Genomic DNA, 27,109 nt, shown 5'->3' on the forward strand with positions numbered 1-27,109 from the left:
TTTTATTTTTGGGTGTAAAGGCAGACTGTTCGGCTTCTGAGTTGACATCAATGTCAGGCGGCTCCTTGCGAGAAGCACACCGCACCAGACACCGAGACAGAAAAACACCACCGTCCCGTTTGTCATTCTTTTCTTTCCGAAGATGAACCACGAGGCCTCGTTGCCAGTCGGCTGGAATGATACCAGACTGCTAGACGGCACGGGCCAGCAGTCAGAACCACAACGCTGCAAGCGTCCAGCTGGGAAAATAGCTACTGAAAGTATCTTCTTGGTTCTTTCGGTAAAGTCACATAGAATGGAAATAATAAAATAATAAAAATAAAACATAATAAAATCACTCACGACGTTTCGGCCACAACGCAAGCAGCCGTCCTCAGGTGAAGACCAGGTCTGTCGGGGAGACAGCGTCTGAATGAAACGCCACCACGCTTGGCGCGTATATTTAAGCTGGGTTGGAAGGTGGGAATGTGCGCCTTGACAAAATAATTTGTGGCCGAAACGTCGTGAGAATTATTTTATTATGTTAAAATTGCATTATTTTATTATTTCCATTCTACGTGACTTTACCGAAAGAACCAAGAAGATGAATCCCTGCAGTCACGAAAGCTTTAAATCGAAATCTACTGAAAGTACTTGGCCCGGTATCCTCAACTCATCAGGATCAGACGAGATATAATTATCAGCTGCCCTATTAGAAGCTCCCTGAGGCAATGGCTTTCAAAAGCGTACGAGGGTGCAGGACAAGTCATTTCACCAATGGTGGTTCTCGACTTTTGCAAACAAAACTCTGCACCCAGATTAATGTCCCTCCTCCTCAAAGATGTATTTAATATTACCACTCTGCTGAACTGTGCAGATCATGTCCCCTCCAACCAGGCTGCACCACACTCCTCTGTGGTCTTTCCGTAGAGAAAGCGTTCCTGGAGAGAAATCGTTCCCGTCCGTCCTGGACTCAACTTCCATGCAGCGGATCGGCCGCATACAGGGCGTCTCGCTTAAACAAACAAAAACAATCTCTCATTTTCTTCTTGGTTCTTTCGGTAAAGTCACGTAGAAGGGAAGTAATAAAATAATAAAAATAAAACATAATAAAATAATTCTCACGACGTTTCGGCTACAACGCAAGCAGCCGTCTTCAGGTGAAGAATGAAACACTGCTAAGTTTGGAGCGTATATATAAGCTGGGTTGGAGGTGGAAGAAGAGCGCCTTGACCAGGGCCTGCCAAGCCACCGAGCTCTTCAAAGCAGTTTGAGACAGCCCAACAAACGCTGAAGGCGTTTTTCTTCCCAAGTTTAAGTCTGAGGACCAGCCCTCCCAATCATCTTGGACTTTTATGTAAACCCTGAGAATTTCCACAAAAATCCGGTCAGTGTTGAACATCACAAAAGACTTCAACCCAGAAGCGATAGGTAATTTGGGGGTGGTGTGTGGACAGTTATGTTTACATCAGATCTGACGCAAGCACCAAAACATTGCAGATGACAGTCTGCAAAAATACGCGTGAACCGGCATTTGCAAAGAGGGGATGCAGAGAGCACAAGACAGGGAATTTGTCTTGAGTCAAATATGTACAGTGTTGAGATTCAGAGATGGAGAGACGTGCATTGTTAGTCAGAGCCCGGATGTGTATTTTGCGGGTCAGATGTTATTGATATGCAGCTATATCTGCAGCCCAACATCTTGAATATACCGGCCTTTGAGTTGGATTTGACAATGAGCCCTGTGCCGTTTGCTACTGGTCACCAGATGGTTTTGAGCCTTTGGGCCCGTGCTCTAGTAACTGTTTTAAGAAACAAATAACATATCTGACCACCACTTTCCTCCAATCACCCTATACAGTGGGCTTCTAAGATCATAGAAACCAATTATTTTCGGGGGAATGTCAGAATGTTGATGACAAAAATGTCCTTACTGTAGTCGCAACATCTCGCCTGTTAAACTAAAGGCTGTTGCTCTGCAACTTGTTGTCATGGGTTAGCAATGTTGCAGCATACTTTGATGGCTCGCATACGGCCGAGTAAATCCCATGCACAATGGATGCTGCAAAGAAATAAATCAAATTAAGTGAAATGCTAGCAACAGGCCAACGTCCGTAATTAAATGACAGAAGAAGCATTATTACTCATTTTATTTAACACGTTTTTGATGTGCGCGTACGCTTGTGTGAGTGGTGTTAACGAGTACTGTCACGTGACCATTGTTTACAGCTCAAACACAGCAAAGCGTAATGCGTTAACTCTGAAACACACACACACACACGAACGTACATAAGTAATTTAAATAAGATAACACTGACAATGCCACATTGGCAGGCAGCACAGTGCAGTCAACTGTTTTGCAGCCTCACATTTAATTCAAGCCTGGGAAACTCCAGGCCTTGTAGGGCATACCGCAGTCCAAACCTTCCATGCCAACCAAGGGAACCGTCTGTGTAGTAGGGCTTGGCAATTCACTAGAGGTGTCTTAACGGTAGAGTGAGCACAGTTCCCTAAAGGTCACTCGGCAGCTGAGTGAGCTGCTCAGAATCTGAAGGTTGCGAGTTCAAATCTTGGTTGGGAGTCGACTCGGCCCATATAGTCTCTCTGTGGCTATTGAAATGTGTACCCATTGTGGGGAATTAACAGTAGTTGTCCACTGTCATAGGAATGTGGAATTACCACAACTGGCTCAGGGGTATAAACAAGAGAACTGCCTGCTTGCTTATTTGTAGCAAGAAATCACTTTACTTTTTTTGGAAGAAAAAAAAACCTAATTGCTGCTTCAAATTTGGGCTGTTTTTAGGCCTTGAAGCCTGAAGTTTTCCACTTCTGGTCTCAGAAATTTTACACGACCGTGAATTTCACCAGTGCGACGCACAATCGATTTCTGTTATCTCAGTGCGTTGCGCGTCACACCGTGAGGATATTCAACCAGGCGGCAGCACTAATAAATGTTTAACCTCTTTTGTAATGGAGACACAGAGTGACTCGGGTCACATGGGGATAGTACTTTACCATTCACGTTTGTTTTGCACTGCGACACTGGCACGCACAACTTAAACACTGATGCAGAGTTCAATGCTGTTAGCCAGGGAAATGGCAAGAGTGAGCTTACAATACTGTGTTCATACAATGGTAACCAACAACAAATATACAGACATCAAAATGACAAGAAAGTGCACTATGATTTTTTTTGTTATCAAGTTATTTCTTTGCCATGTTAAGAGCTACTGACGATTTTTACCATATTGGGACCGTTGATATTTTTTAATCCAGAAAGGCAAACATCACCTGTCCACAATTATTCACCATTCAATTTGTCCTTAACATGGGCCAAGACTTGTCGTTTAGCATCGTGTCCGACGTTTCGCTCCACGTGCTGGAAGATTCCTGAAGCAGCTTTTTTTCAAGTTCTTCAGGTTCCCGAAGAAGCTTCCCCAGTACGTGGAGGAAAATGTAAGAGACATTCTGCCAAGCAACATGCTGTACAACCCACGACCTCACTGAAGGGCCATACAGCACACAGCTGCAAAAACCCACGCGATAACTTAACACGACCTCCATCAAGCCACATCTGCCATGTGTGACATCACATATGTTATCAGTCACGTGGCTGCAACTTTGCTCACCGATTGGGCAACTGCTTGGTCTACCATCAAGCTCATTTGCAGGTTATAAATACGGCTCTGTAAAGGGTAAGTTGAGGGGCGTGGGGGGGGGGCAACCTGAGTTTGATTCCCGGCCAAGGCTGACATCAGTAGCGAGTGATGTACAAACTGGTCCTGGGTCACCCAATCACCAGCCAGCACCGGACAGTGTGGTGAAGTATGGTCAAACAACACCCCATGACCGACAGGCATAAAAGGAGGGCCTTCATCCAGCAGCTGGTCAACAAAGGGTGTAAATAATTACGTATTATTATTACGACCAAGTATCATAGGGGTCAAACAGCAATAGTGAACACTGCAGGAACACAATCATCGCCACCCACTACAATCATTATCATATTTACCATTCTCTGTGCAATAAAGGATTTACTGCGCTGACGCCTTCTGCTTCATTCACTAGCAGCCACAATCCTCATCACTCCATTGGTGTGTGCCTTAACTTCGGCGGTCCACCTCTCATTTTTCCCGTTCCTTTATATACATCCATTCCAGCTTTCTGATCCCATCGATCGTCCTCTTCAGTCACAAGCGTGGCGGTGGCTCCGCGAACATCCGCAATGCGTCACCGCCACCAGTCCACCTCTCCTCAATGGCGGGGCAAACAAAGGAGCTCGAGGGAGCTCGTCGCACGCTCTTACAAGGAGGTGCCATGCAAGGGGCTTCCGTTGAGCGACGAGCCGGAGAGGTCTTCATCGTTCAACACGTCACCGTCATCATCACCGTTGGAGATGTGGCCACCGCACGCAGCTGAAACACAAGGGCACGGCAGAGCACTTAAGCGTGCGTCATAGTCTCGAGCAGCGTTCATGTTTGTTAGCCAGATCAGCGACAAACATATTTGTCAATGGAGTGTGACTTATCTATGCTCCTCAGCAACATTTGACTAAATAATTGACTCTTTAGTCGACTAAAGTAAGATAATGGACTAAATAAAATACAGTCTTTCGACTCGCCTAAAAATATGAATTAAGAAATGGAAAGCCATAGGCTCCATGATAATATAAGTAGAGCAAATCTAGGCGGCTGGGTACATAGCGCATTTCCCCAACTACTGTGCAACCATACTAATAGGGTTTTTCCCCTTTTTCTGGCAACAAAACTGACACCTTTTGCAAGGAATCATGTTTACATTAACCACAATACTTGCAGTCAAACGCAAACAAAAAACAATACTCTGATAATGTATGCATTGTCCTTGAAACTGATTGGTCCACACCAGAGGACAGCTTTCTTTAGAGCCTAGTCTCACATGGTGTTCGACCAGATGATGCCAAAGGGCGCACAGTGTCAGTTTTGTTGCCAGAAAAAAGGGGAAAAACCCTATTAGTATATTTTGGTACTGGCAAAGGAGGTCCCATGATGTAGCTGCTCACCCCGAGCTCTCATTACTCTGATAATGCGTTGTCTTTTGAACTGTGCGCCTTTTGGCGTCATCTGGTTGAACACCATATGAGACTAGGCTCTAAAGAAAGCTGTCCTCTGGTGTGGACCAATCAGTTTCAAGGACAGTGCATAAATTATCAGAGTATTGTTTTTTGCTTGAATTTGACTGCAAGTATTATGGTTAATGTAAACATGATTCCTTGCAAAAGGTGTCAATTTTGTTGCCAGAAAAAAGAGGAAAAACCTTATTAGTATATTTTGGTACTGGCAAAGGAGGTCCCATGATGATACTGTGCAACCACTTCACCCCCTAGAGGCTGATGGACTAAAACAAAAACATTTTACATGGAGAGACGGACATCTGTCTCGAGCTGGGCTCTACGATTTCTCAAGTAAGATGATGGGTTTGATTGTTCGATCAATCAGATAACAGAACAAAATAGTTCTGTCTGTTCTCACATGAGCCACTGGACGAGAGGGGATGATGGGCAAAGCTTGGTGATGGCTTCGGTACCATCAGCTGTGTCACAATGGGTGTTGTTTGTCGGGGGTTTCCTGCCTTCGGAAAGGCAGGATGGGGAGTCAGCCGCTATTATTAAAGGGGCATGAGTAATTGAGCTAAACAAATTAACCCGTAAAAACAAAGTTTTTCACTATGAATCCTTTATATGCGTGGCGGCTAGAGTCCTCTCGTCCTCTGGCTTGAGATGGCTGCCACCTATGGGTCAGATGATTGCATGGCACCATTAAGCAATTGGTAATTAAATATTATTTTTTTCCTAAAAAGTGTAAAGTTATGGAAAAAAAAATTCACGAAAATAAATTGTCACGCACAACGAGTCTGTGTGCAAAATGTCAGCTCGATTGGATCACGGGAAGTGGGTTAAAAAACGACCGAAAGATTTGCACGGTCGTAAGCGCGCAAGCAAGCAAGTGAACTTAATATAAAGGATTTAAAAATTGAGTCAACTACTAATTTTAGTTGATTCATTAACTTAACCGACCAATTATTCCCAGCTATTCGTCTGTCTACATGTTATTTATTAGACTCGAAGGACTGGTTGGGACGATGTTGTGTAAATAAAAATGTACACCAACGACAGGGGGGAGCAATAGAAGGTAAGCTATTAACCTGGCCTACATGTTAAACTAACCCCCGGCCTGCTTCATAAAACAATGCCTTGCGATTTAAATTGGCCTGCGAAGGTCAAAGTGTAAAATTACAAGAAACAAAGGGAAAAAAACGTGCTTCTTAAGCCACCTTTCATGACTCGCAACATTCCCCATCGAATTTGCATTACTTGAAAGCCAATGCATCGCAACGGCGTATGCACCCGGTGTACAGCAACGCGTCGCGCTAATAGACCTTAAACAGCAGTGAGGGTGCCTTCTCCATCCAGCAGCGGATGGCTAACGACGATGCAATGGTACGAGTTTGGATTTTTGCTTATGGTTTCACCTCCACCGGGGTTATTCGAGTCCACGCAAGCGCTTGCAAAAGCAGTAACATTCCGTGAACTTTGACCCCTCGCCATGCGCAACATGCCGAGCCGAAGGGTCCTTCAGATATTGGTTGAGCCTCACCTGCAGTGGAACCCTGTGAACACTGGGTGGCGCTAACAAGTCACGAGTTGTGAAGTCGACGGAGGTGGAGGAGGAGGGGGGGTGGAGAGAGGACGCAGCTCACCCTCCGAATAAATCGATCGCCACGCGTTCGCGTTTTTGCGAAGACACGGACCATTGGCTGTTGGCAATGTGCACTTTGTAAAGTGATCTCGCAATAATGAAATAATAATGTACGGCTATTTGTCAATCCGTTACTGGATGAAGGTCTACCCACACGTCAATTATATTATCAGGGTTACATATCATGGGACCTCACTTGCCATTATAAAAATATAAGAAAATGTTTTACCCTTTCTGGCAATAACACAGGTGTTAGGATTTCGATTTAAAGCTTTCGTGACTGCAGGGATTAATCTTCTTGGTTCTTTCGGTAAAGTCACGTAGAAGGGAAATAATAAAATAATAAAAATAAAACATAATGTGGGAAATAATAAAATAATAAAATTTCAACATGTTTTATTTATTTTATTTTATTATTTCCGTTCTACGTGACTTTACCGAAAGAACCAAGAAGGTGTTAGGATGTTAAACACCAAACTGAAACCTTTTGCGAGGAATCATGTCTGCATTCACCACATAAACTTGTGGTGAAAATGCATTTCGCCAGTAATTACAACTAGCTTCATCAGGCGACAGCCAGATTTGTGGAGAAGTCCACCTGTTTCGTCCCTTATATAGAGGCGTAGATATTGATGATGTTGGTCGCGAAAGCCTACGTGTTGAACTGACAAAAATAGGTATCATTTATTGGTTTAACAGAGTAACTCATGGATTATCGGCTGAATTAATGGATCAATAACCTGGGTCAGAAGCTGGAGAAGCATCGTGGGGCTCAGTGTTATCTCCCGTGTCCCCGGCCATCTCTTCCTCCTGTCCGAGAGCATTCAGAGAGGAGTTGCAGTCCAGCACCTGGTGGGGTTGTCAAATGTGTGAGGCATATATTAAATACAGTGGACTGCATGTGGGCCAGGCAAGCAGAACAAGGTCCAAAATACTAACTCAGTGGCCTCAGAGTCAGCAATGTGCAGCTGCAGAAGGCCTCATCCAGCAGTGGATGTAGCAGTGTTCAGCAGAGGTCGCAACCGGGTACCCGATACCCGTACCCTACCCGATACCCGGCTACCCGTACTCGGCCGGGTACCCGTTTGCAACCCTAGTGCGGCCGGGTATGGGTACGGGTAGGCCGTGAGTCACTAGTGAGTAACTGTTTGTCACTCATTTCCCAACGTCTTGTCTCTTCTCACAATTCAAGTTCCTAGAATCAACCCACCCACGCCTGCAACATGGCTTCATCCCAGAGGTTGCAATCAAGTACCCGATACCCGTACCCTACCCGTACCCGGCCGGGTACGGGTAGGGTATGGGTAGGGTACGGGTACGGCCGGGTACGGGTACCCGTTTGCGACCCTGGTGCGGCCGGGTACGGGTACGGGTAAGGAATCAAACCCGTTTGCGACCTCTGGTGTTCAGCTTGAGAAGACCTACAGTTGAGTCCAGCACAGAAAGAGCAGCCATTCACAGCAGGCGTGTAAGCATCCTCCTCCACATCACCAAGAACCACAGGCTCACGTAGTGGAACATCGACTCGCACAGAGATCCACACTCAGAGCATGACCCATTAAACCCAGAGCTCAATGGACTCGCAGAGACCCAGAGTCTCACAGAGACCAGACTTTGAGCAACCCACAGACTCAGACTCCAAATCTCACAAAAATATCACATGCTCACAGACCCACAGACTCACACAGAGGCCCATACACTCTCACAGACATACAACAAGCACGCAAAGAGCATGTGATTTGCGAGATGAGTGCAAGTGATGAATGCACTCGTTATATATCCATATAATTGCATCTCTCATGTCCACATTGGGGAAGCCTAGCGGTCTAAAATGAAAGGAATTCAAAATTATTCTAATAGGCACACAGTCTCATAATACAAGCAGTCATGCGTGTCGGTTTCAATTATTTATGATTCATGAACATGACATGCAACTGTTACCTTTAGGCTAACGGAACGAGACAGAACATACAAGAAGAAGCATTCGGTATGGTACAAATTAAACTAAACTAAAACACAACTAAACATTTTTTTTTATTTTACCAGGCAAGCCCCACCGAGCTATAGAGTTATTTTTCAGAAGCGACCTGGCCACAAATGATAGCTCAACAAAGTGGCGACTTGTCACGTGGACATTTACAGCAGCCAAATACTGCAAACGCACGTGTCTAAATGTGGAGGGAAAAACCGAAGAACCCTGAGAAAAATCCACGCGCCCACGGGGAGGAGCATGCAATCTTCAAATAGACAGGCGTCACAGGGTCTGGATCAAACCCAAAACCTCCTGTATACCAAGCGAGATAGTTAACATCTCGCCACAGTTGTTCTAGACGCCCAAATGCAGCCAACTGGGCCTTCAAGTCCCACGAGAGCATTGCCTTTAAGGCCAAAACGCCAATTCCCGGCCACCAATTAAAACAACACAAGTGGTTAAGAAAGTATTTAAATGCCTGTGCTCGTATACCCTTAAATAAGCAAGGGCAGCTGTTCAGAATTGCTTATTCTCCCACCCAGCGTAGAATCCTCCATAGGGCTGTTCCGTTTTACTAAACAAGTCCTTTTGGCGTCGTCTGGTTCAACCCATGTGAGACTAGGCTCTAAGGAAAGCTGTCTCGGGTGTGGACCAATCAACTTCAAGGACAGTGCATATCATTATCAGAGTTATGTTTTTTTTTGCATTATGGCTGCAGGTATTGTTGTCTATGCAAACATGACTCCTTGTAAAAAAGGTGTCAGTTTTGTTGCCAGATAGAAGGGTAAAAAACAATTAAACAAGTCCTGTTGAGCATTTCCATTGGACCGTGGTGGATTCTGCATGCCTTAATTTGGCGTTAGCAAGTTAAATAACATAACTGTGCTCCATTTCCAATGCTGTGCAGGTTGGTCCCCAGTTTTTTGCCAAGCACTTTATATTGAGAATTTGAAACAGCGAATGTTTGCCTTGGATGGAGGGGGTTGGCGTATTGGTTAGCGCGCTGCATTATTAACCTGGCGACCGGAGCTGGGTTCCTGGCCATGGATAACATCAGTTGTGAGCGACATCTGAACGAGTCCAGGGATCCCTCCACCTTCTCCAACCCGCACTGACCAGCGTAGTGAAGTATCGGCAAAAGGACAAAGATCCTCCGTATAACCGTAAGAGACTTGAGGCAAGGTCTGTTTGCAAGCACCTAAGAAGGCTGGCACAGCACACGAGGGGGTGGGCGGCCAGCACCACACCCGACCACCTTTGTCTCTCTCGTGGCAATGTTTACACACCGCACCAGATAACTACTTGAGGCTGAGTCGACCTAGGGGAGGCCCAGGACCGGATCAGATGATCATCACTGGTGTTGTGGTGTTGGTGGCTGTAAGCGGGAATCGACTCAGGTCACCGGGTTCATAGTGCAACGCGCTAACCGTGACACTACCGCTCCCCGTACAAACACACAGAGAGATCGCCCATGTCGCCCATGTAAGTGCTGTCAGTGAGCACCTATTAAGGCCAGTATTTCACACGGAGGGGGTTGGTGTGGCCATCATCATGGTAATTAAATACCACACAGGTACTCATCATGCAAGGCCATTTGGACCTTGGGGAGGGCTCAGGACAGGCTGTAGAAAGGCACACCGCTCATGGTACCCTCCCTCGGGGGGGGGGGGGGGTGATATAACGTGTAGTCAACGCCAGCGCGGTTGTGAGATGATGATGAATTTGTGGAGGGCAGCCACAGCAGCAGCGGCACCCCCCTCCCAGCACGACTCCGAGAGCCAACCACGGAGCGAGACGGCGACTTCGTAATTAATGTCCCCGTCGCTTCCCAGGGAGTGACGGCATGGCCGGCGGAGCGTGCGCCAACTCGGGTTCACGCGGCCATGAAGCAATCCCACCGGAGTGAGCCCAGTGGCATAGCCATCGAGTGTGCAGGCGGTGCAACTGCATCGCCGGGCGATGGATACCGCCAAGCTCGGGTTTTCTGAATTTTTCAGGATTGTCCTCTTTTCGAGGTGGCTGGTTCTTCCTCAGACACATGCAAGTCTTCCCGGCACACTGCAACGTACCATTTTTTGTTGGCAGTTGCGCAATAATGCACCACTCTACAGAACGCAGTTCACACGTAATTCTCCCCTCCGAAATTGGAGAGGTGAGATCTTGTTCTTCCCAGCATATAAAGTGTCCTGGTTTTTTTGCACCTTGGGAGGTGGCAATCCGAAATGGGAGCCCACATCCTTAAGCGGCCCAGATGCCAGGCTACGAAGAAAGGTGGCGGGGGGGGCGGTGGGAAATGGACAGCGGAGCCCCACAATGCCACTGTGAACGATGCTGCTTCCCTGTGGCCTAAACGTACGTGCAGCCTGTGCGAGATTTAGCCCCCTGGCGAGTGGATATTGCAGAGCACTTGACTCGCGCAATGAAAAGGTCGCAGGTCATGAGTTCAAATCACGGTCAGGGGTCGACTCGGCACATCATCCCTCGGAGACGATGAAATACGCACCACCCTGCGGGAGGTCAGTGGCAGCCGACCCGCGGAGAGAGTGCGGTGGATGCTGGGCACGTGCGCCGGTGAATGGAGTGGTAATATTTGTGAGCTCGTGGTAATGCCCCCGTGCATCGTAGCAACCGGGGGCATGGGTTAGATTTTCGATGGGGGCGCTTTTTTGCGTGGAGTTTGTATGTTTTCGCCCGTTTCTCCATAGGTTTCTCTTCTCTGGGTTCTCCGATATTCTCCCAGAGCTAAACAAAAAGCCCCACACAATGTAACTCGTATTGGCCAGAATATCCCAATGCTCAAAAAGTACTCAACTGGGATTACAAACAGCAGCAACAGCAACATTGCTCACTGCTGTGAAAACACAGGAGACACTGCCGAGTCTCGATATGCAGGGAGGCTTTCCATAGCAACAAGCGCAATAGTAACGCATTAAACATCAATCATAACAATAAAATAACTCAGGCCGCACCTGCAGGCAGCGTAGGGCAGTGGAGGCTGCGTCGATGTCCACGGAGTCCTCGCTCTCCATAAGCTGCACACAGCTCTCCACGAGCTACGCGCACGTGCGGGAAACACAGATCCCTCCCCGTCATACAACCTCCGTGCACACGGAGGCTGTTAACACAAGCAACGGAAACGCGCAGGAAAGCACAGAGAGGAAGCGTGCTGGGAATTGCGTTCAAGGACAGAAAGGAGAAATGAATAGGTAGAACCTAGGCAGAGATTAAGGATCTTGCGCCGTTATTCAAGGTAAACAAATCATTCGGCGATGTGTCATTGACCCATGTGTTGAGTGTTTTTTGTGTGAATAGTGATCTAGGGCAGTACACATGCATTACTATGGATGTATACTTGAACTTATTTCGCACTGTCCACAGCCAAGCGTGCTAATTAGAAGTGCGAGAGATGGCCATGCGATGTTCGAGAGTAATGACGGAGTGGCAGACAAGGAAACAAACGCGACCGAGAGGACATCCACTGTCTCAATGTATCAAATCAGGGGGGGCCGTAGGTAAATTCGTTACATGCCGACTTCCTCCAATGAAAAATATCTTTATTACTTTGCTCCACCTGATATCCGGGATGATAATAGTTTTTTTACCCTTTTATCTGGCAACAAAACTGACACCTTTTTTTACGAGGAGTCATGTTTGCATTGACCACAATACCTGCGGTCGGAATGCAAACAAAAACACAACTCTGATAATGTATGCACTGTCCTTGAGGTTGATTGGTCCACACCCGAGACAGCTTTTTTAGAGCCTAGTCTCACATGGTGTTGGACCAGATGACGCCTTTTGGGATAGCCTAGTCTTACATGGTGTTGCCAGATAAAAGGGTAAAAAAACAATTATCATATTTTGCTACTGGCAAAGGAGGTTCCAATGGTGATATCCGGGAGTTGATTCAGCCACACACTCCACTGAGATCTACCGATGGCGCCTTACTCGGTGTGACCACGCTCCAGGGCACGGCACTAAAGATCTGGAATTCCCTGTCCTTGGAGGTCAGGATTTCGGAGTCGATGGAGACATTTCGATGGAGACATTTTTAGTCATGGCTGAAGACTCCATAGTCTGTTTCACAAGGCCTTTCTCTCAAGTTCTCTATCTCGTCTCTTTAGCCTTTCCTCTCCACGGTTACTGCTTATTTTCCGCTTTTAAATGCATGGCACGATGTAGATTCGTTGTCTTAAGGGCACCTCACAAAAATAAACGATTATTATTCAAGTTGGCTTGAGTAAAACACCAATCGTCGCGTACGCCGGGGTTAAACACGGCAAAGCTTCGGGCAGGCCTACACCACCACCACCACGGTCACCACTCACCTTGTCCCTCGCCCATCCCCTCCCCGCCTCCCTCAGCGTCTCTGCGGCGACGTGTCTCACGCGCTCCCTCTTGTCGAGCAGCGCGCGAGCCAGCGCGCGCACGGCCCACGCGCTGGGGGGGGCCGACGTCCTGGGGCCCGGCCACGTCTCTCCGAGGTGCCGTGAGCCCCCCGCGGGGCTGAGGTCCGGCTGCTGGGGCGACTGCAGCTGCTCAATGAGGGACACTGGGAGGCACGGTTAGGACGGTTGGCTCCGAAAGAAGTTCGAAATGTGTACATACATGAGGGAACCCCCAATAACAACTGCCACTCGCCACTCAGTGGCCGTGACTTCATCACGGCGCTTGTGCCAGGCTGGGTGCGCGCTGAGGCCACGTGAAGTGTCCAAGGCTCACTGGCAGGAAATCACGGGACAGACTCAGGTGCAACGAGTTGACTAACAGAGCCACGCGCGTGCTTTGCGTGCCAGTGTTGGTGTGTTGTGAGGAACGGTAGTGTCATGGTTACCACTTTGTGTGAACAAATCCGGCGACCTGAGATCAACTCTTGGTGGTGAATGTGAACTGGTGCTGAGCCGACCATAGGTCAACTCAGCCATAAATGAGTACTTGGTGTGGTGTGCAAACATTAGCACTGGGGAGACAAAGGCAGCCAGGCATGGTGTTAGCTACCCACCCCGACCTCTTGTGTGCTGTGCTGGCCTTCATAGGTTTTCGTTAAGCACACCCTTTCCCAACAGTCTGTTAACGGGCTACATGGGTGACCTTTGTCTTTGGTGTGTCTTGGGGCTAATTAATGCTATTAAATAAAACACGTTTTAACAATTGTTCATCACAGGCCCAAAGGCACAATGTGCCCAGCGGCCAGCAATAAACAGCACTAAATTATTCAAAATATATTTTTGGGTTCGGCTAAGTAATTATCTGGCCAAATGTATCATAGGACTCTAAGGATTAAGCACAATTAACATTGTAATGGATAAGAGTTAACGTCTCTTGAATTGAGCACGTTGTTTTAATTTGCAATAGCATCTTGCATCGTATATCCTTGTCCGTTTACATATTAGTTCGTTACCTTAATTCTGTTTGATCTTTTCTGTAACTTAATTGCACTACAATCAGTCTAAAAATAATCTGCCCTAGCCAAATTGTGCTACGGGGGGATGTATTATTTAACACTGATTTATGTTCGCACAAGACTTTAGATTTCTCACGTGGTACAGTTGCTTTTGCCCTGACTTCTATATGCCGCCTTATGGCTGCACTCTGAAAAATAAGAATTGATTTTACCCTTTCTGGCAATAAAACAGGTGTCAAAATGTTCAAACCCCAAACAGAAACCTTTTGCAAGGAATCGAGACCGCACCAACCACACGTACTTGTGGTGAACATGCAAACCAACACGCTCTGATAATATATAGGCATTGTCTTTGAAGCTGATTGGCCGACACCATTAGACAGCCGTCTTTGTGGCATCGTCTCACCAGTGTCATACCAGAGAACGCCAAAAGACGAACAGTGCAAAAGCAATGCACGCATCAGAACATTCATTGCCGATGGTTAGCAGCTATCGTTGGTTGCTCTTGTTACTTTGGTGACCTAGGTCACACTTGAATGCTCACCTGGTTGAACAAACTAACTTGCAACCGAAAGTACGTATAACTTCTGTCGCACCATACGTCGCCAACTATTCTAATCAAAACAATCCATAACGCCAAGCCCATGAAGAAGCCTTCTTCTCTAACCCCGTCCGTCGTACCTTCCTGGGCGAGATTCAGGCTGTGCTGCTTGATGACGCTGGAAGGGCAAACCCCGGGCCCCTGTGCCCCCCGTGACAGCCAGCCCACGAACTGGAAGAGGGTGACGCAGGAGCTGCGGCCAGCTCCGTCCCACTGCGGGACGTCCAGCATGCTGGCCAGCAGCACGTGCACCACTAGTGGCAGGCAGGAGGCAGCGGAGGGGGCAGCAGAGGGCAGCAGAGAGGTAGCAGAGAGCAGCAGAGGGTAGCAGAGGGCAGCAAGAGGATAGCAGAGGGCAGCAGAGGGTAGCAGAGGGCAGCAAAGAGATAGCAGAGGGCAGCAGAGAGGTAGCAGAGGACAGCAGAGGGTAACAGAGGGCAGCAGAGAGGTAGCACAGGGCAGCAGAGGGCAGCAGAGGGTAGCAGAGGGTAGCAGAGGGCAGCAGAGAGGTAGCAGAGAGGTAGCAGAGAGGTAGCAGAGGGCAGCAGAGGGCAGCAGGGGGCAGCGGAGGGGGCAGCAGAGGGCAGCAGAGAGGTAGCGGAGGGTAGCAGAGGGCAGCAGGGGGCAGCGGAGGGGGCAGCAGAGGGCAGCAGAGGGCAGCAGAGGAGGGCAGCAGAGGGAGCAGCGGAGCAATAAGCAGAGGGGGGTGGCAGAAGAGAGGGCAGTAGACGGGGCTTTAAAGAGGGAGGACACTACCATCGACGAGCAAATTTAAACCAAAAATGTTGTTACACTGTGTTTGGGAGAGTAAGCCATCAACCAAGGGCGTTGTTTAGCACCACCTGGTGAGGTGAATGCTACCAGTATCCTCCATGGGCAGTATGTACCATGGACAGAGAGCTTAGTGTATTTTAACGTCCGATCTAGACACACTTCCTGTGATATTCTGTCAATGTTTCAAGTGACATTTTTATTGTTCCAAATCGATATTCTCTATCAAACATCCAACACACTACAGCACCCATTTTAATGATGTATTCATCATAAAACAAAGCTGCCACAGCGACCTTGCTATCATACACCTTTGTAATTTTGAGATGAGATCCTTCAAGAGCACCATTGATAGCAGTTGCACCCCCTGGGTGGTGCCGATAAGTGACATTCAAGCCCATGGCTCAGGGACAAGTAGTGCACCACCACAAAATAACAAGAGAGTCACACCACGTTCAAGCATAATAACAACAACCCCCTAAAGAAAAAAATCTATAATAGGCAATGTTTTGTGCAATGGGCCCCTTCTTCATAAGCAGAGTCAAAGAAAAGAATACATGAATAATGGATGATGTGTCGGGCATTGGCCCTTCATCATAAGCAGAGAGTCGATCGGCTTATGAAGAAGGGCGATTGCCAGCGGCGAGCAGCACGTGGGTGTGGTGTGCAGTGCAGCAAGTAGGCTGCGGTGGAGGAGGGGGGGGCGCGGGTGCACACCCGTGTCCGTCGTGCCCGGGTGGAGTGTCTCCACCCACTGGGCGACGCGCGGGGAGAGGCGCTCCTCCAGGCGCTCCGCGGGCACGAGAAACGGGGAGGAGGTGACGCCGCCGCTACCGCCGCCGTCGTCATCCTGCGAGGCCTCTCGCCACACCTCGAGGTCCTCCTCGAGACAGCCGGACTCCTCCAGCGCTGGGGACGCGGGCAGAGGACGGAAGGGGGCAGAAGTCGGCACGTGGCGGGGTGGGGGGGGAGGACACTCTCTCGACGCGCGAGGATGCCCGCCTCTCGGCACACCGGTTAATTTCATTACTTGACAGCGTTGCCAATCCTTCGGGCTGCATCATCAGGGCTTCCCCCACCCATGCGGTGTCAGTCATTGGGGGGTTGTGACCAGACTTCACCACGGTGGTCAGTGTGGGCAAGAGAACTAATGTTGCCAGTTGATTGTGCAGTGCGCTAAACACTGTGCCCACCCGCTTACCCTAGTCGCGTTCGACGCTATACAAATTAAAACTTGCAGCATGCGCTGTTAATCTTGCCAGGCCACTGAGCCTGCACCACCAATATCCTGAGATGAATCCCCAATGGCTTGGTGCCGTTACGTGGTTCGTTTACGTTCGCGTCTGGAAACAAACTGGATTCATAGTCTTAGGTTTTTTCGGTAAAGTCACGTAGGTAAAAAATTAAAATTTAAAAAAATTTAAGATTAAAATAAAATAAAATAAAAATCACGACGTTTCGGAGGCAACACAAGCTTCCGTCTTCAGGTGGAACCATCACAGCACGACTGCTGTATTTTATTTTAATTTTTTACCTACGTGACTTTACCGAAAAAACCTAAGAATATGAATCCTTGCAGTCACGAAAGCTTCAAATCTAGAAACAAACTGGAGTTTTGATCACTTTGGGTTGTAAAAGCTCAGGATCGCAACTCAAGCCGCGGTCCGCCAACCCCACCGAGCTTGTGTCCCCCACCTTCCCGCGCGCGGGCCGGGCGAGACGCCGGCTTGCGCAGGCAGATGTCGGCGATGCGAGCCAGCACCGCCGCCTGCGCCGCCAGCGAGAGGAGCAGCGAGTCCGTGGGGCAGCGCAGCTCCCGGCAGCGCTCCAGCCGCTAGGCGAGCGCGCAGCGCGCACATGCAGAGACAGAGATCCCTCGTCACGCGTGTGCGTGTGTATGCACACGTGTACCGTGCGTGTGCTACGGTGGACAAGCCATGGTGTGTGTGCCTCGGTGTGTGTGTCTCATGCCATGGGGAGCGGTAGTGTAGCAGTTGGCGTGCTGCGCTACAAACCTGGCGACCCGCGCTACAAACCTGGCGACCCGGGTTCGATTCCCGCTCACGGCCAATATCAGTGACGATTATCTGAACCGGTCCTGGGCCTCCCCTAGGTCGACTCGGCCTCACATGAGTACCTGGTGCGATGTGTAAACATCGCCATTGGGGAAACAAAGGCGGCTGGGCGTGGTGTTGGCCACCCACCCCCTCGTGTGCCGTGCCGGCCTTCATAGGTGCTCGCTAACAGCACTTGCCCCTACAGTCTGTTAAGGCTATACGGGGGATCTTTTTTTTCGTGTCTCATGCCATGCGTGTACTGTTGTGCAGCGCGCTGCGCTACGAACCCGGTGACCCGAGTTTGATTCCCGCTCACGGCCACCAACGCAAGTGACGATAATCTGAACCGGTCCTGGTCTTTACCTAGGTCAACTCAGCCTTAAATTAGTACCTGGTGCGGTGTGTAAATATCACTACTAGGGACACAAAGCCGCCGGGCATTGTGCTGGCCACCCGCCCCCTTGTGTGCCGTGCCGGCCTTCATAGGTGCTCGATATCAGCACTTGCCCAAAAGTCTGCGGAGGCTTTACAGGAGACCTTTGGTTTTTGTATTCTCCCTGTGCATGTCTTTGGTGTGTGTTCTGTAGTGTGCATAAAGGACGCTACTTGGCATTTGGAGGCAGTGGCCCTCCAGTAACAACGAGCGGAGCACCGGGCAGCTTAAACACAGCAAGTTGGCACAGTAGGGGGCACAGCTGGTGCATCTGCCAGTCATATCAATCAAACCATGGCACCTGGGGTCTGTCCTGTGACCTCCTGCCAGCGGGTGTTCCGACACTTCACGTGGCCTTAAAGTTCACATAGCCTGGCACAAGCACCGTGGTGATCACCACCACTTAGAGGCGAATGGCAGTTTGTTGTTGTTATCCCACGATGAGCGTGCCACTGTTGTGAGCGCGTGCCACTGTTGTGAGCGCGTGCTTGCGTGCGTGGTGCCATGCGCACTGCGAGCAGCGCGGAGCAGTAATGCAGGTGCTCCATGAGGGCGCCGTCCAGCGCCTCGTCTCCCGTCGTCATCGGCACGGGGCTGCCCTCCTCGCTGGGTCCCAGCCCGGTGTCCGGGTCGGACAAAGACAACCTGCTCACCCACCATCGCCAGGACAGAGGAGGCGTCGCGGCGAGAACGGCACCGGAGAAGACGAGACACGCTTCACAGGTGTGGGGGGCATAGCAAGCAAAACGTGGCAAAGGAGACCGGCGCATTTCACCGTCTCACTGTTGGTGTCAACATTGGAGGGTTCAGAGCGCTCGGATAGCACTGCCGAGGCAGCTGCCCGTGATTAAACTGGAGTTCTCAAGTGTAGAGAAAGTTGATGGTCTCAGCCTGGCAATCAATGACCGCATAAATATAAATCACATTAAATTTGGTTCCCGACTTAACATTGGCTAAATTCCGGCTCGTGCGATGAGCATCCCTCTCGGTGGCGCAGCGGGTGGGGAAAATGCTGCCGCCTACTGCGTGGAACGGAGGTCGCTTTAAAAGCACCTCCGAGGTTGCTCCGTCAATTCTGCTTCAGCGGACCATTCTCGAACACGAAGGATCGCGCACTGCTCTGCGAGAGTTTCAAATGGGTGGCAAATTGGGATAAGCTTGGTGGAAGAGATTAAAAAAACACATTTCAATGTCTCTAAGGTTCTGCAAGCTATCATGTTGTTGCCCTGAGTGGAACCTATAAAGAGGTCACTGTGTTACCACCCCTTTTCAACTGGCCAATGAGCCACGCCCGGAGCCGTGCAGGGCAAACCCATCATGGCACGTCTGCAGGCGCTAGGTCGTCACTGCAGCCGTGCCGGAGATGTAACATCCAAAAGCTTCACAAAGGAGTGTAGATGGCGTGTCGATGCCGTGTGCCAGTCGTACCGACTGACGTCACGAGCAATGATTCGCAATAGCACCCCACCCCACCCCGTCCCCCCTTGGCCCTGTTGGCCCCATTCAGATGTGTTGCAGCACGGCATCGTCACGGCTCGGCATGACAAATAGCCAGTTAAAACATAAAATAGCCGTGGTTTGAGGGCCCTGCCAGCGCGGCTCGGATGTGCCAGTGCGAAAAGGGGTATGCGAGTGAGTGCGGTTCCACATCGTAGGGGGTTGGTGGTGTGGGGCAGAGGTCGCAACCAGGTACCCGATACCTGTGCCCTACCCGATACCCGTACCCTACCCGATACCTGTGCCCTACCCGATACCTGTACCCTACCCGATACCCGTACCCTACCCGATACCTGTGCCCTACCCGATACCTGTGCCCTACCCGATACCTGTGCCCTACCCGATACCTGTGCCCTACCCGATACCTGTACCCTACCCGATACCTGTGCCCTACCCGATACCTGTGCCCTACCCGATACCTGTGCCCTACCCGATACCTGTACCCTACCCGATACCTGTGCCCTACCCGATACCCGTGCCCTACCCGATACCTGTACCCTACCCGATACCCGTACCCTACCCGATACCTGTGCCCTACCCGATACCCGTACCCTACCCGATACCTGTACCCTACCCGATACCTGTGCCCTACCCGATACCCGTACCCTACCCGATACCTGTACCCTACCCGATACCCGTACCCTACCCGATACCCGTGCCCTACCCGATACCTGTACCCTACCCGATACCCGTACCCTACCCGATACCCGTGCCCTACCCGATACCTGTACCCTACCCGATACCCGTACCCTACCCGATACCTGTGCCCTACCCGATACCTGTGCCCTACCCGATACCTGTACCCTACCCGATACCTGTGCCCTACCCGATACCTGTGCCCTACCCGATACCTGTGCCCTACCCGATACCTGTACCCTACCCGATACCTGTGCCCTACCCGATACCTGTGCCCTACCCGATACCTGTGCCCTACCCGATACCTGTACCCTACCCGATACCCGTACCCTACCCGATACCTGTGCCCTACCCGATACCTGTGCCCTACCCGATACCTGTGCCCTACCCGATACCTGTGCCCTACCCGATACCTGTGCCCTACCCGATACCTGTGCCCTACCCGATACCTGTGCCCTACCCGATACCTGTGCCCTACCCGATACCCGGCTACCCGTACCTGTGCCGGGTACGGGTAGCTGTTTGCGACCCTGGTTCGGCCGGGTACGGGTACGGGTAGGCTGTGAGTCACTGGTGAGTAGCCGTTTGTCACTCATTTCGGGTAGGGTACGGGTACGGGTAGGGAACGGCTACCCGTACCCGGCCGGGTACGGGTACCCATTTGCGACCCTGGTGCAGCCGGGTACGGGTACGGGAAAGGAATCAAAACCCGTTTGCGACCTCTGGTGTGGGGCGAGGTGTGGGGGGGCGAAGGTCGGAGCAGACAGCCTCTCACCCTCCCTCCAGGAGGGCAGCGGCGTCCCCCGTGTCGCCCGCCCCGCCACCGCTGCCGAGAGCTCCCTCCGCGTGCAGGAAGTCGAAGTTGCCCAGCGCCTTCTCCACCGTGAGGCTGTGCACGCTGGACGAGCAGCTGCCTCGCCCGCGTTCCTGCGCTCGCATGCGCGTGCACACACAAGTACATGCATGCTCACACACACACGCGTGTATATATACACACACACGTGCAGAGACGTGTATGTGTATAAAACAAATATCCCCCGTATAGCCTTAACAGACTTGTTTGAGAGCACCTACGAAGGCTGGCATGGCACACGAGGGGCTGTGCTGGGGTTTAGACACCAGGGGCTCGTTTTAGGCCGAGTAGACCTAGGGGCAGCTCAGGACCGGTTCGGATAAGCGTCACTGGTGTTGACCGTGAGCGGGAATCGAACTCGGGCCATCGGGTTCATAGTGCAGCGCGCTAACCACTGCGCCACCGCTCCCCATAACATAAGTACACAAAAACAAACCCATCGGACAGAACCACTCCTTCAGCTTATAAAGATTTCGAGCGGACACAGCCAGACGCACCTGCAGAAGGTCTTCCAGCCGCTGCAGCTCTTGCTCCAGACCCTGCAGCTCAGCCGCTCCCTCGTCCCTCGCTCCCCCTCCCGCCGCTGCCGCCGCTGCCGCTGCTGCCGCCGCCGCTCCCAAACCTCCTCCGCCTCCCGCACTCCCTCCGAGCGCCAGGCTCAGCTCCTGCACGGCCTCCTCCAAGCGCGGCTCCGCAGGCCACGGGGGCTTGCGGCCAAACGAGGCGGGAGCGGCGCCGACGCCGCCCCTGGCCGCGGCGGCGGCCCGCGCCCCCCACGTCCCCAGCGCCACCGTGCTCAGCTTCTTGACGAGCTGCCGCGTGACGCTCATGGCGTTTTCCGCCGGGTCGAGCTCCACGGGCTTGAGGCACGACGTGTCCTCCTGGTGTCTCGGCGACGCTCCGCGGCCGCCCTTGCTCTCGCCGTCGTCGCCGGCGGTCACCTTCCCGCGCGAGCGTTCGACCGGGGGCCGCGGGGCGCATCCCCGCGTCGCGGCGGCGGCGGCGGGGAGGGGTCCCGTGGAGTCCCCGTGGCCACGGCGGTTGGGGCCGTGCCCCGGCGAGGAAGAGGAGGAGGAGGTGGTGGTGGTGGTGGAGTCGAGTCTCGAAGATGTGGCGGGCTCCGGAGGAGGGACGGGAGTCAGGGTCGGGGTTGAAGAAGAAGTCGGTGTTGCAGGGGTCGGAGTGGAGCTCGTGGAGGGCGTGGGACTCCCCGGGGAGTCGGAGAACACGGAGGAGCAGTCGGCGCCCAGCTCCGAGCCGTCCTGCAAACGCATCGCGGCACGACGCTCCCATTAGCGATGTGCACGGCCGGACAGAAGGGGACGACGGGGGCAGGTGGGGGAGTTGCACCTCCCCGCCGCCCCCCGAGCCTCGAATCCGAGGGGGTGTGAAAAGGAGATCTTCCTTTTGCTATTTTGTCGCGGTGCTTCCGAAAAAACTTTTGTAGGACAAGAGGTTGGCAACTATGCTTTGAATCGAATTATTCAAATTATTTCGTACATTCACGACGCATGCATCGAATCGACGAGCCTCTATGCGGTGGGTTCATGTGACATTAGCTGCCACTAGAAGCTACGTTCACCAAAATACAAAATAAACAAGACATGGTTCTTGAATGGATTCATCACTGCAAATTGTGACAATTCAACAAATCGCAAATTGGGGGAGGGGGGGGAAATCGTTATAAGACAATGTAAAAGACCGAGTGGTTTCTACACATCTGTTGCTTACATACTTTAGCCAGTGATGGATATCCCACATTACCATTGTGGTATCCAAAAGACGAGCGCTTTTGACATCCCACAAAGTGGTACTCATTTTATAGTCCTCGCAGTGATGATTAGCCAAAATAACTCGGACCCCCCCCTCGCCCCCCCAAGCGAGATGTGAACTCGTCATCTCGTCCTTCTGATCACACCACCACAACACCACCTGATTGTGTTCCAAAATCAAAGAATCCACGCAACCAAGTGCTCGCCTCACGTTGGCTTCTTGTTCAGTCCAGTTAATATTCAGGAGTCTTTAGAGATGACACTTGATCTGTCCCTTTATTCTACCAAAAAAAAGGCCAAAAGTGTTCAATGTCGAGACCAGACCTAGAGCTCAAAATCCAACCCCACTTAATCCTGCTTACAAATGCCTCGTAATTTAAATTGGCGCACATCTTGAACAATATCATCTGGTAACCAGCAGCACCGAATGTCGAAAAAGGTCCAGGGTTCGCTCGCTTAGACAAATGTCGCCGGATGATTTGGGTCCGATTAGCCAATAGGCCCGGTGGTTTAAATTATACTTTTGATTAATGTGGGGGACATGGAAGGGAGTTGCCCTTATATGATCTCGTTAATTCTGTTAAATCACACAAACAGGGCAGGCAATGCAGTTTGCAGTCCGACATCGTTGAACAAGAAGCCAAATGTGCTTGGAGCTCAGTGCAAAGAGTGGCATAGACGAAGCCGAAACACAAGAAAACCAAACAAACAAAGTGCAATGAGGATATCGCATTCAATGATGCTGCAGTGAAAACTTTTAAATTAGTGGTGGTCGTGGTTGCGAAGCCATCAATGGGGCCACAGTTTCAAACGTTCCTCCAAGTGTCGCGAGTCATTGCCTCTAGGCATGTGCTGCAGACAGGCATGTCGCCTCATCATCGAGCGAGATTATCCGCGGGTGCCAGGTTGAGCGTGGGCACCCCCCATTGGACCCACGTTCCCCCTCGGGTTATGTTTCCCGATCTATTTCTCGACGCTTGGCCGCAGGGAAAGGTAAAGCTTTAAAGTCCGCTTCAAAGGACGTGCTACGCGCCCGAATAGGCCCACATGGCGGTGTCAGATGAGGTTCCCTTGGCCGGCGAGACCAGCGAACATTTTTGATTGGAAAACCAGTATTGGCTTTGTTTTTATTCCCCACAGACAAATTCATGAAAGGTATAGAAAGTAAATAATCACGGCAACCATAGGAGGCACAACAATCCAACCAGAATCTACGCAAGTTCGGGTTTTTTTTTCCCCCCCGGGCCGAGGTCGTGCGCCGAGCATTTCTTTGCTCGAGCTTCCGCCGCGCACGACTGCAGGGCCCCCCAGGGAACGAGGCCCCCCACGGCACGAGGCCCCCCACGGCACGAGGCCCCCCCAGGGCACGAGGCGTGGGCTGCAGAGAAGCGATGATGTCTCAACACGCAGCCCGGCCCGGTAAAAAAAAAAAAACGCGCGCTTGGATTACGAGTGGCAGCGAAAAACGTACGCGTAAAATTCAACAAGACTGGCTTTCCACTCATCACGCAGCTACTCAACGTCCTGCTGGACATCTGTGAAAAAAAGATCTTCATAGATCGTCGGATTTCTCCAGGATAAATAAAGATTTCCGAATTAAACGTGAAAATGCGCAGCGGCGCAACAGGCAGCATTGACACAGCAAACCGACGTGCGCACTGGTGAGTCACGATGGCCACTTGAATGTTTTTGTCTTAAAGGAACGCGACTTTCCCATTCGGCACAGCACTACCATCGTCTCTCTTGGATGCCCATGTGGCTTTTCAGGCACAGGTTCGGACAATGTTCTCAATTATTTTCCTCTTTTCAAGCAACAGAGCCCCATTATACAAGCGAGGATCGAAGGCTCCTGTAAGTCTTGTTTAGAAAGCAATGAGCGACCTCGATGGAAGTGTGCGGTGTTTTATGTGGTTCTCCCATCAACTTGACCCGTCAATGTTCCGTGGCTCTAATCAGCACGAAGAGAAACTCTCCGCATCGCTCGTCAAGGCACCGGTGAACGGCACACGTCGCTTCACTGCCACCAGAGAATAGCCTTAGGTTTTTTCGGTAAAGTCACGTAGGTAAAAAATAAAATTAAAAGTTAATAAAAGTAATAATGGAAATAAAATAATAAATCACGACGTTTCGGAGGCAACACAAGTCTCCGTCATCAGGTGGGACCGTCACAGCTAAAATTACTGTATCAATTACTGCATCAAGTAGTTTTAGCTGTGACGGTCCCACCTGATGACGGAGACTTGTGTTGCCTCCGAAACGTCGTGATTTATTATTTTATTTCATTTCCATTATTACTTTTATTAACTTTTCATTTTATTTTTTTACCTACGTGACTTTACCGAAAAAACCTAAGAGTATGAATCCGTGCAGTCACGAAAGCTTCAAATCTAGAACCAGAGAATAGCTTTCACAGCCGCGTACGAGGCTCGGGGTGCCACGCTCGGCCACTATAGATTTTTCTCCAAACGTTTTCACGTTTCTCAGAATTGTCCATAGGTCTACATTTTTTGTTTCATTCGATACAGACACAGCGTGATTCGCAAACACCTAGAAAACAAATTACAGACTGTATTTTGCTATGAAATTTGGTCTCCTGTTTCGAAAATAATTAACTTGATCTATTTTTAAATATCTGATTTCCATTTTTTTCCCCACCGCTCCCACCCCCCCAATTGCGATTGTCCTGTCGAGATCGTGCCGTGAGAGTAAGACGTGTTCCCTTTTGTAACTCCGCAGCTGGCAGTGACCACCCCATGTCACAAAAGCACATGCTGCTTGCCTCTAAGACTAATTGCCGTAGCACCGCTGCTTCCATGTCAGTCTCTTCGATCCCCCCTCGTAAAGGGTTCCTGGCGAATGACTAGCGATGTCTTAACCCCCTGGTGTTTGGCGCCCGCCCGCCGTGCTGACAAATGATAAATTTACCGTGGCGACAGCGAGGAGAGCGCAAATGACGGGCAGGTGGGAATGCTCGTCGGTGAAGAAAGGACATTTGTGGGGCTCTCGTTCATCTGAACACACCCTTTTCGCAACAGCCCCCCCCCCCCCCACGGCACCACCGCAAGCACACGATCACCCAATTAGCATGCAGTCCCGTGACGGTGCACGCGCGAGCCGACTCGCGGCCAGCGGCGTGCGCGCCCGCACGCGACCCAGGTTCGAATGGGCGGCGCCTCAATTTGTCACGAGGCGAGGGCAATCGCGCAAACCAGAGAAGGATTTGCGCGACGGGACCCACCGATTCCAGCGGCTCCACTGCAGAGGGTGGGGTGAGGGGTGTCTAAACGACGGGTCCTTCTGGTTCTCCTTCAGAGTTTTTCTCGTTTTCTTTGGATGGGGGTAGGCGGCAGCCCCCAGCTTCCCGTTGCTCTCCCAACCCATGCCAACAATCAGCCGCTTGGGAAGCTACAGTTGGTGGACCACCCAGAGATCATCATGGGCAAAATGCTGCCTCAACCCTGCCTGGTTATGTGACGGCCAGTATGACCAGCAGGTTGCCGACCTACCACTAAAGACTTTAGGCCACCGTGTGGATTCTGTTTTTCTACCACGCACAAAAGCACTTGGTAATGAATTTGTCAAAAGACTCCAAGTGGAACCTTGCTAAAGGATTCCGTTTCGGCTTCCGTGAAACCAGAATTGTATTGACTATTAAGACGTAACTTCTGTACTGCATTTACTGTTAGGCACGCAAAAATGTATGGGTTAATCGACTAAACTTAATTCTCCAACTCGGAAAAACGGATGCAATCGAATTGCCTGGATAAGAATTAACTATTTTTAATTGGTGTGTGTTGGAAGTAATGATTTCGTGTAACTCCTAAAGCCACTAGATGCCACTACGTTCACCACAAAGTAAAACAAAAAATATTTCTTGGAACTAAATGGTGGACAAACCATGATGCGTACTCGAAGTATGTCCTGTAAATGCGTTACAACCCACACGATCAACTTTAAAGAGTTGGCAACACTGAGCAGGGCCCCTCCCCGTCCATTGAGGTTGGGGGGGGGACGACAAACCGTTATTTATTCGCCCTCCCTAACACCCTGCCCCCACCCCCGGCAGTGGACACGTGACCCCGCGGCCACCGGGCACACGCCACGTGACACACACTGGAGGCACCGCTCCGCGAGGGGGGCGGCTTCGCGAGCTCACGGAGGAGCCGGCGCGCGGCATCTCGAACGCGTAGAGGGAAACGTCGTTGCAGGAGCGGCTCCGCAGCGGCCGCACGTCGGAGAGCGCCGCGCGCAGGGCCCCGACCACAGACCAGCCCGGCCCCCCGCGGGACGCCGGCAGCTCCCCCCCTGGCAGCGCGTGCAGCTCCCAGCACGACGACTTAGCTCCCCGGCGGCGGTCGCAGTTCAGGGGGTGTGAGGGGGGGGGAGGGGGGGGGCGA

General features: G+C 50.9%; 1 protein-coding gene across 1 annotated transcript in view; it reads right to left on the reverse strand.

Moving 5' to 3' along the window:
• Positions 1–2,114: 2,114 nt before the first annotated feature.
• LOC133350867 (rho family-interacting cell polarization regulator 2-like) overlaps positions 2,115–27,109 on the reverse strand; it is an 88,151-nt gene continuing 63,156 nt past the window's right edge. The window contains exons 13-22 of the mRNA XM_061565676.1: positions 21,438–22,202; positions 20,863–21,014; positions 18,467–18,599; positions 17,160–17,298; positions 16,182–16,373; positions 14,774–14,947; positions 13,017–13,240; positions 11,658–11,741; positions 7,457–7,565; positions 2,115–4,394 (exon numbers count right to left, since the gene is read on the reverse strand). Coding sequence (XP_061421660.1) covers positions 4,282–4,394; positions 7,457–7,565; positions 11,658–11,741; positions 13,017–13,240; positions 14,774–14,947; positions 16,182–16,373; positions 17,160–17,298; positions 18,467–18,599; positions 20,863–21,014; positions 21,438–22,202 — 2,085 coding nt within the window. The 3' untranslated portion in view covers positions 2,115–4,281. The remainder of the gene's footprint in view (positions 4,395–7,456; positions 7,566–11,657; positions 11,742–13,016; positions 13,241–14,773; positions 14,948–16,181; positions 16,374–17,159; positions 17,299–18,466; positions 18,600–20,862; positions 21,015–21,437; positions 22,203–27,109) is intronic.

Source organism: Lethenteron reissneri, chromosome 35, assembly GCF_015708825.2.
Source record: "Lethenteron reissneri isolate LAM-NWPU_2019-01 chromosome 35, ASM1570882v1, whole genome shotgun sequence".
In the NCBI taxonomy this organism is placed as follows: Eukaryota; Metazoa; Chordata; class Hyperoartia; order Petromyzontiformes; family Petromyzontidae; genus Lethenteron; species Lethenteron reissneri.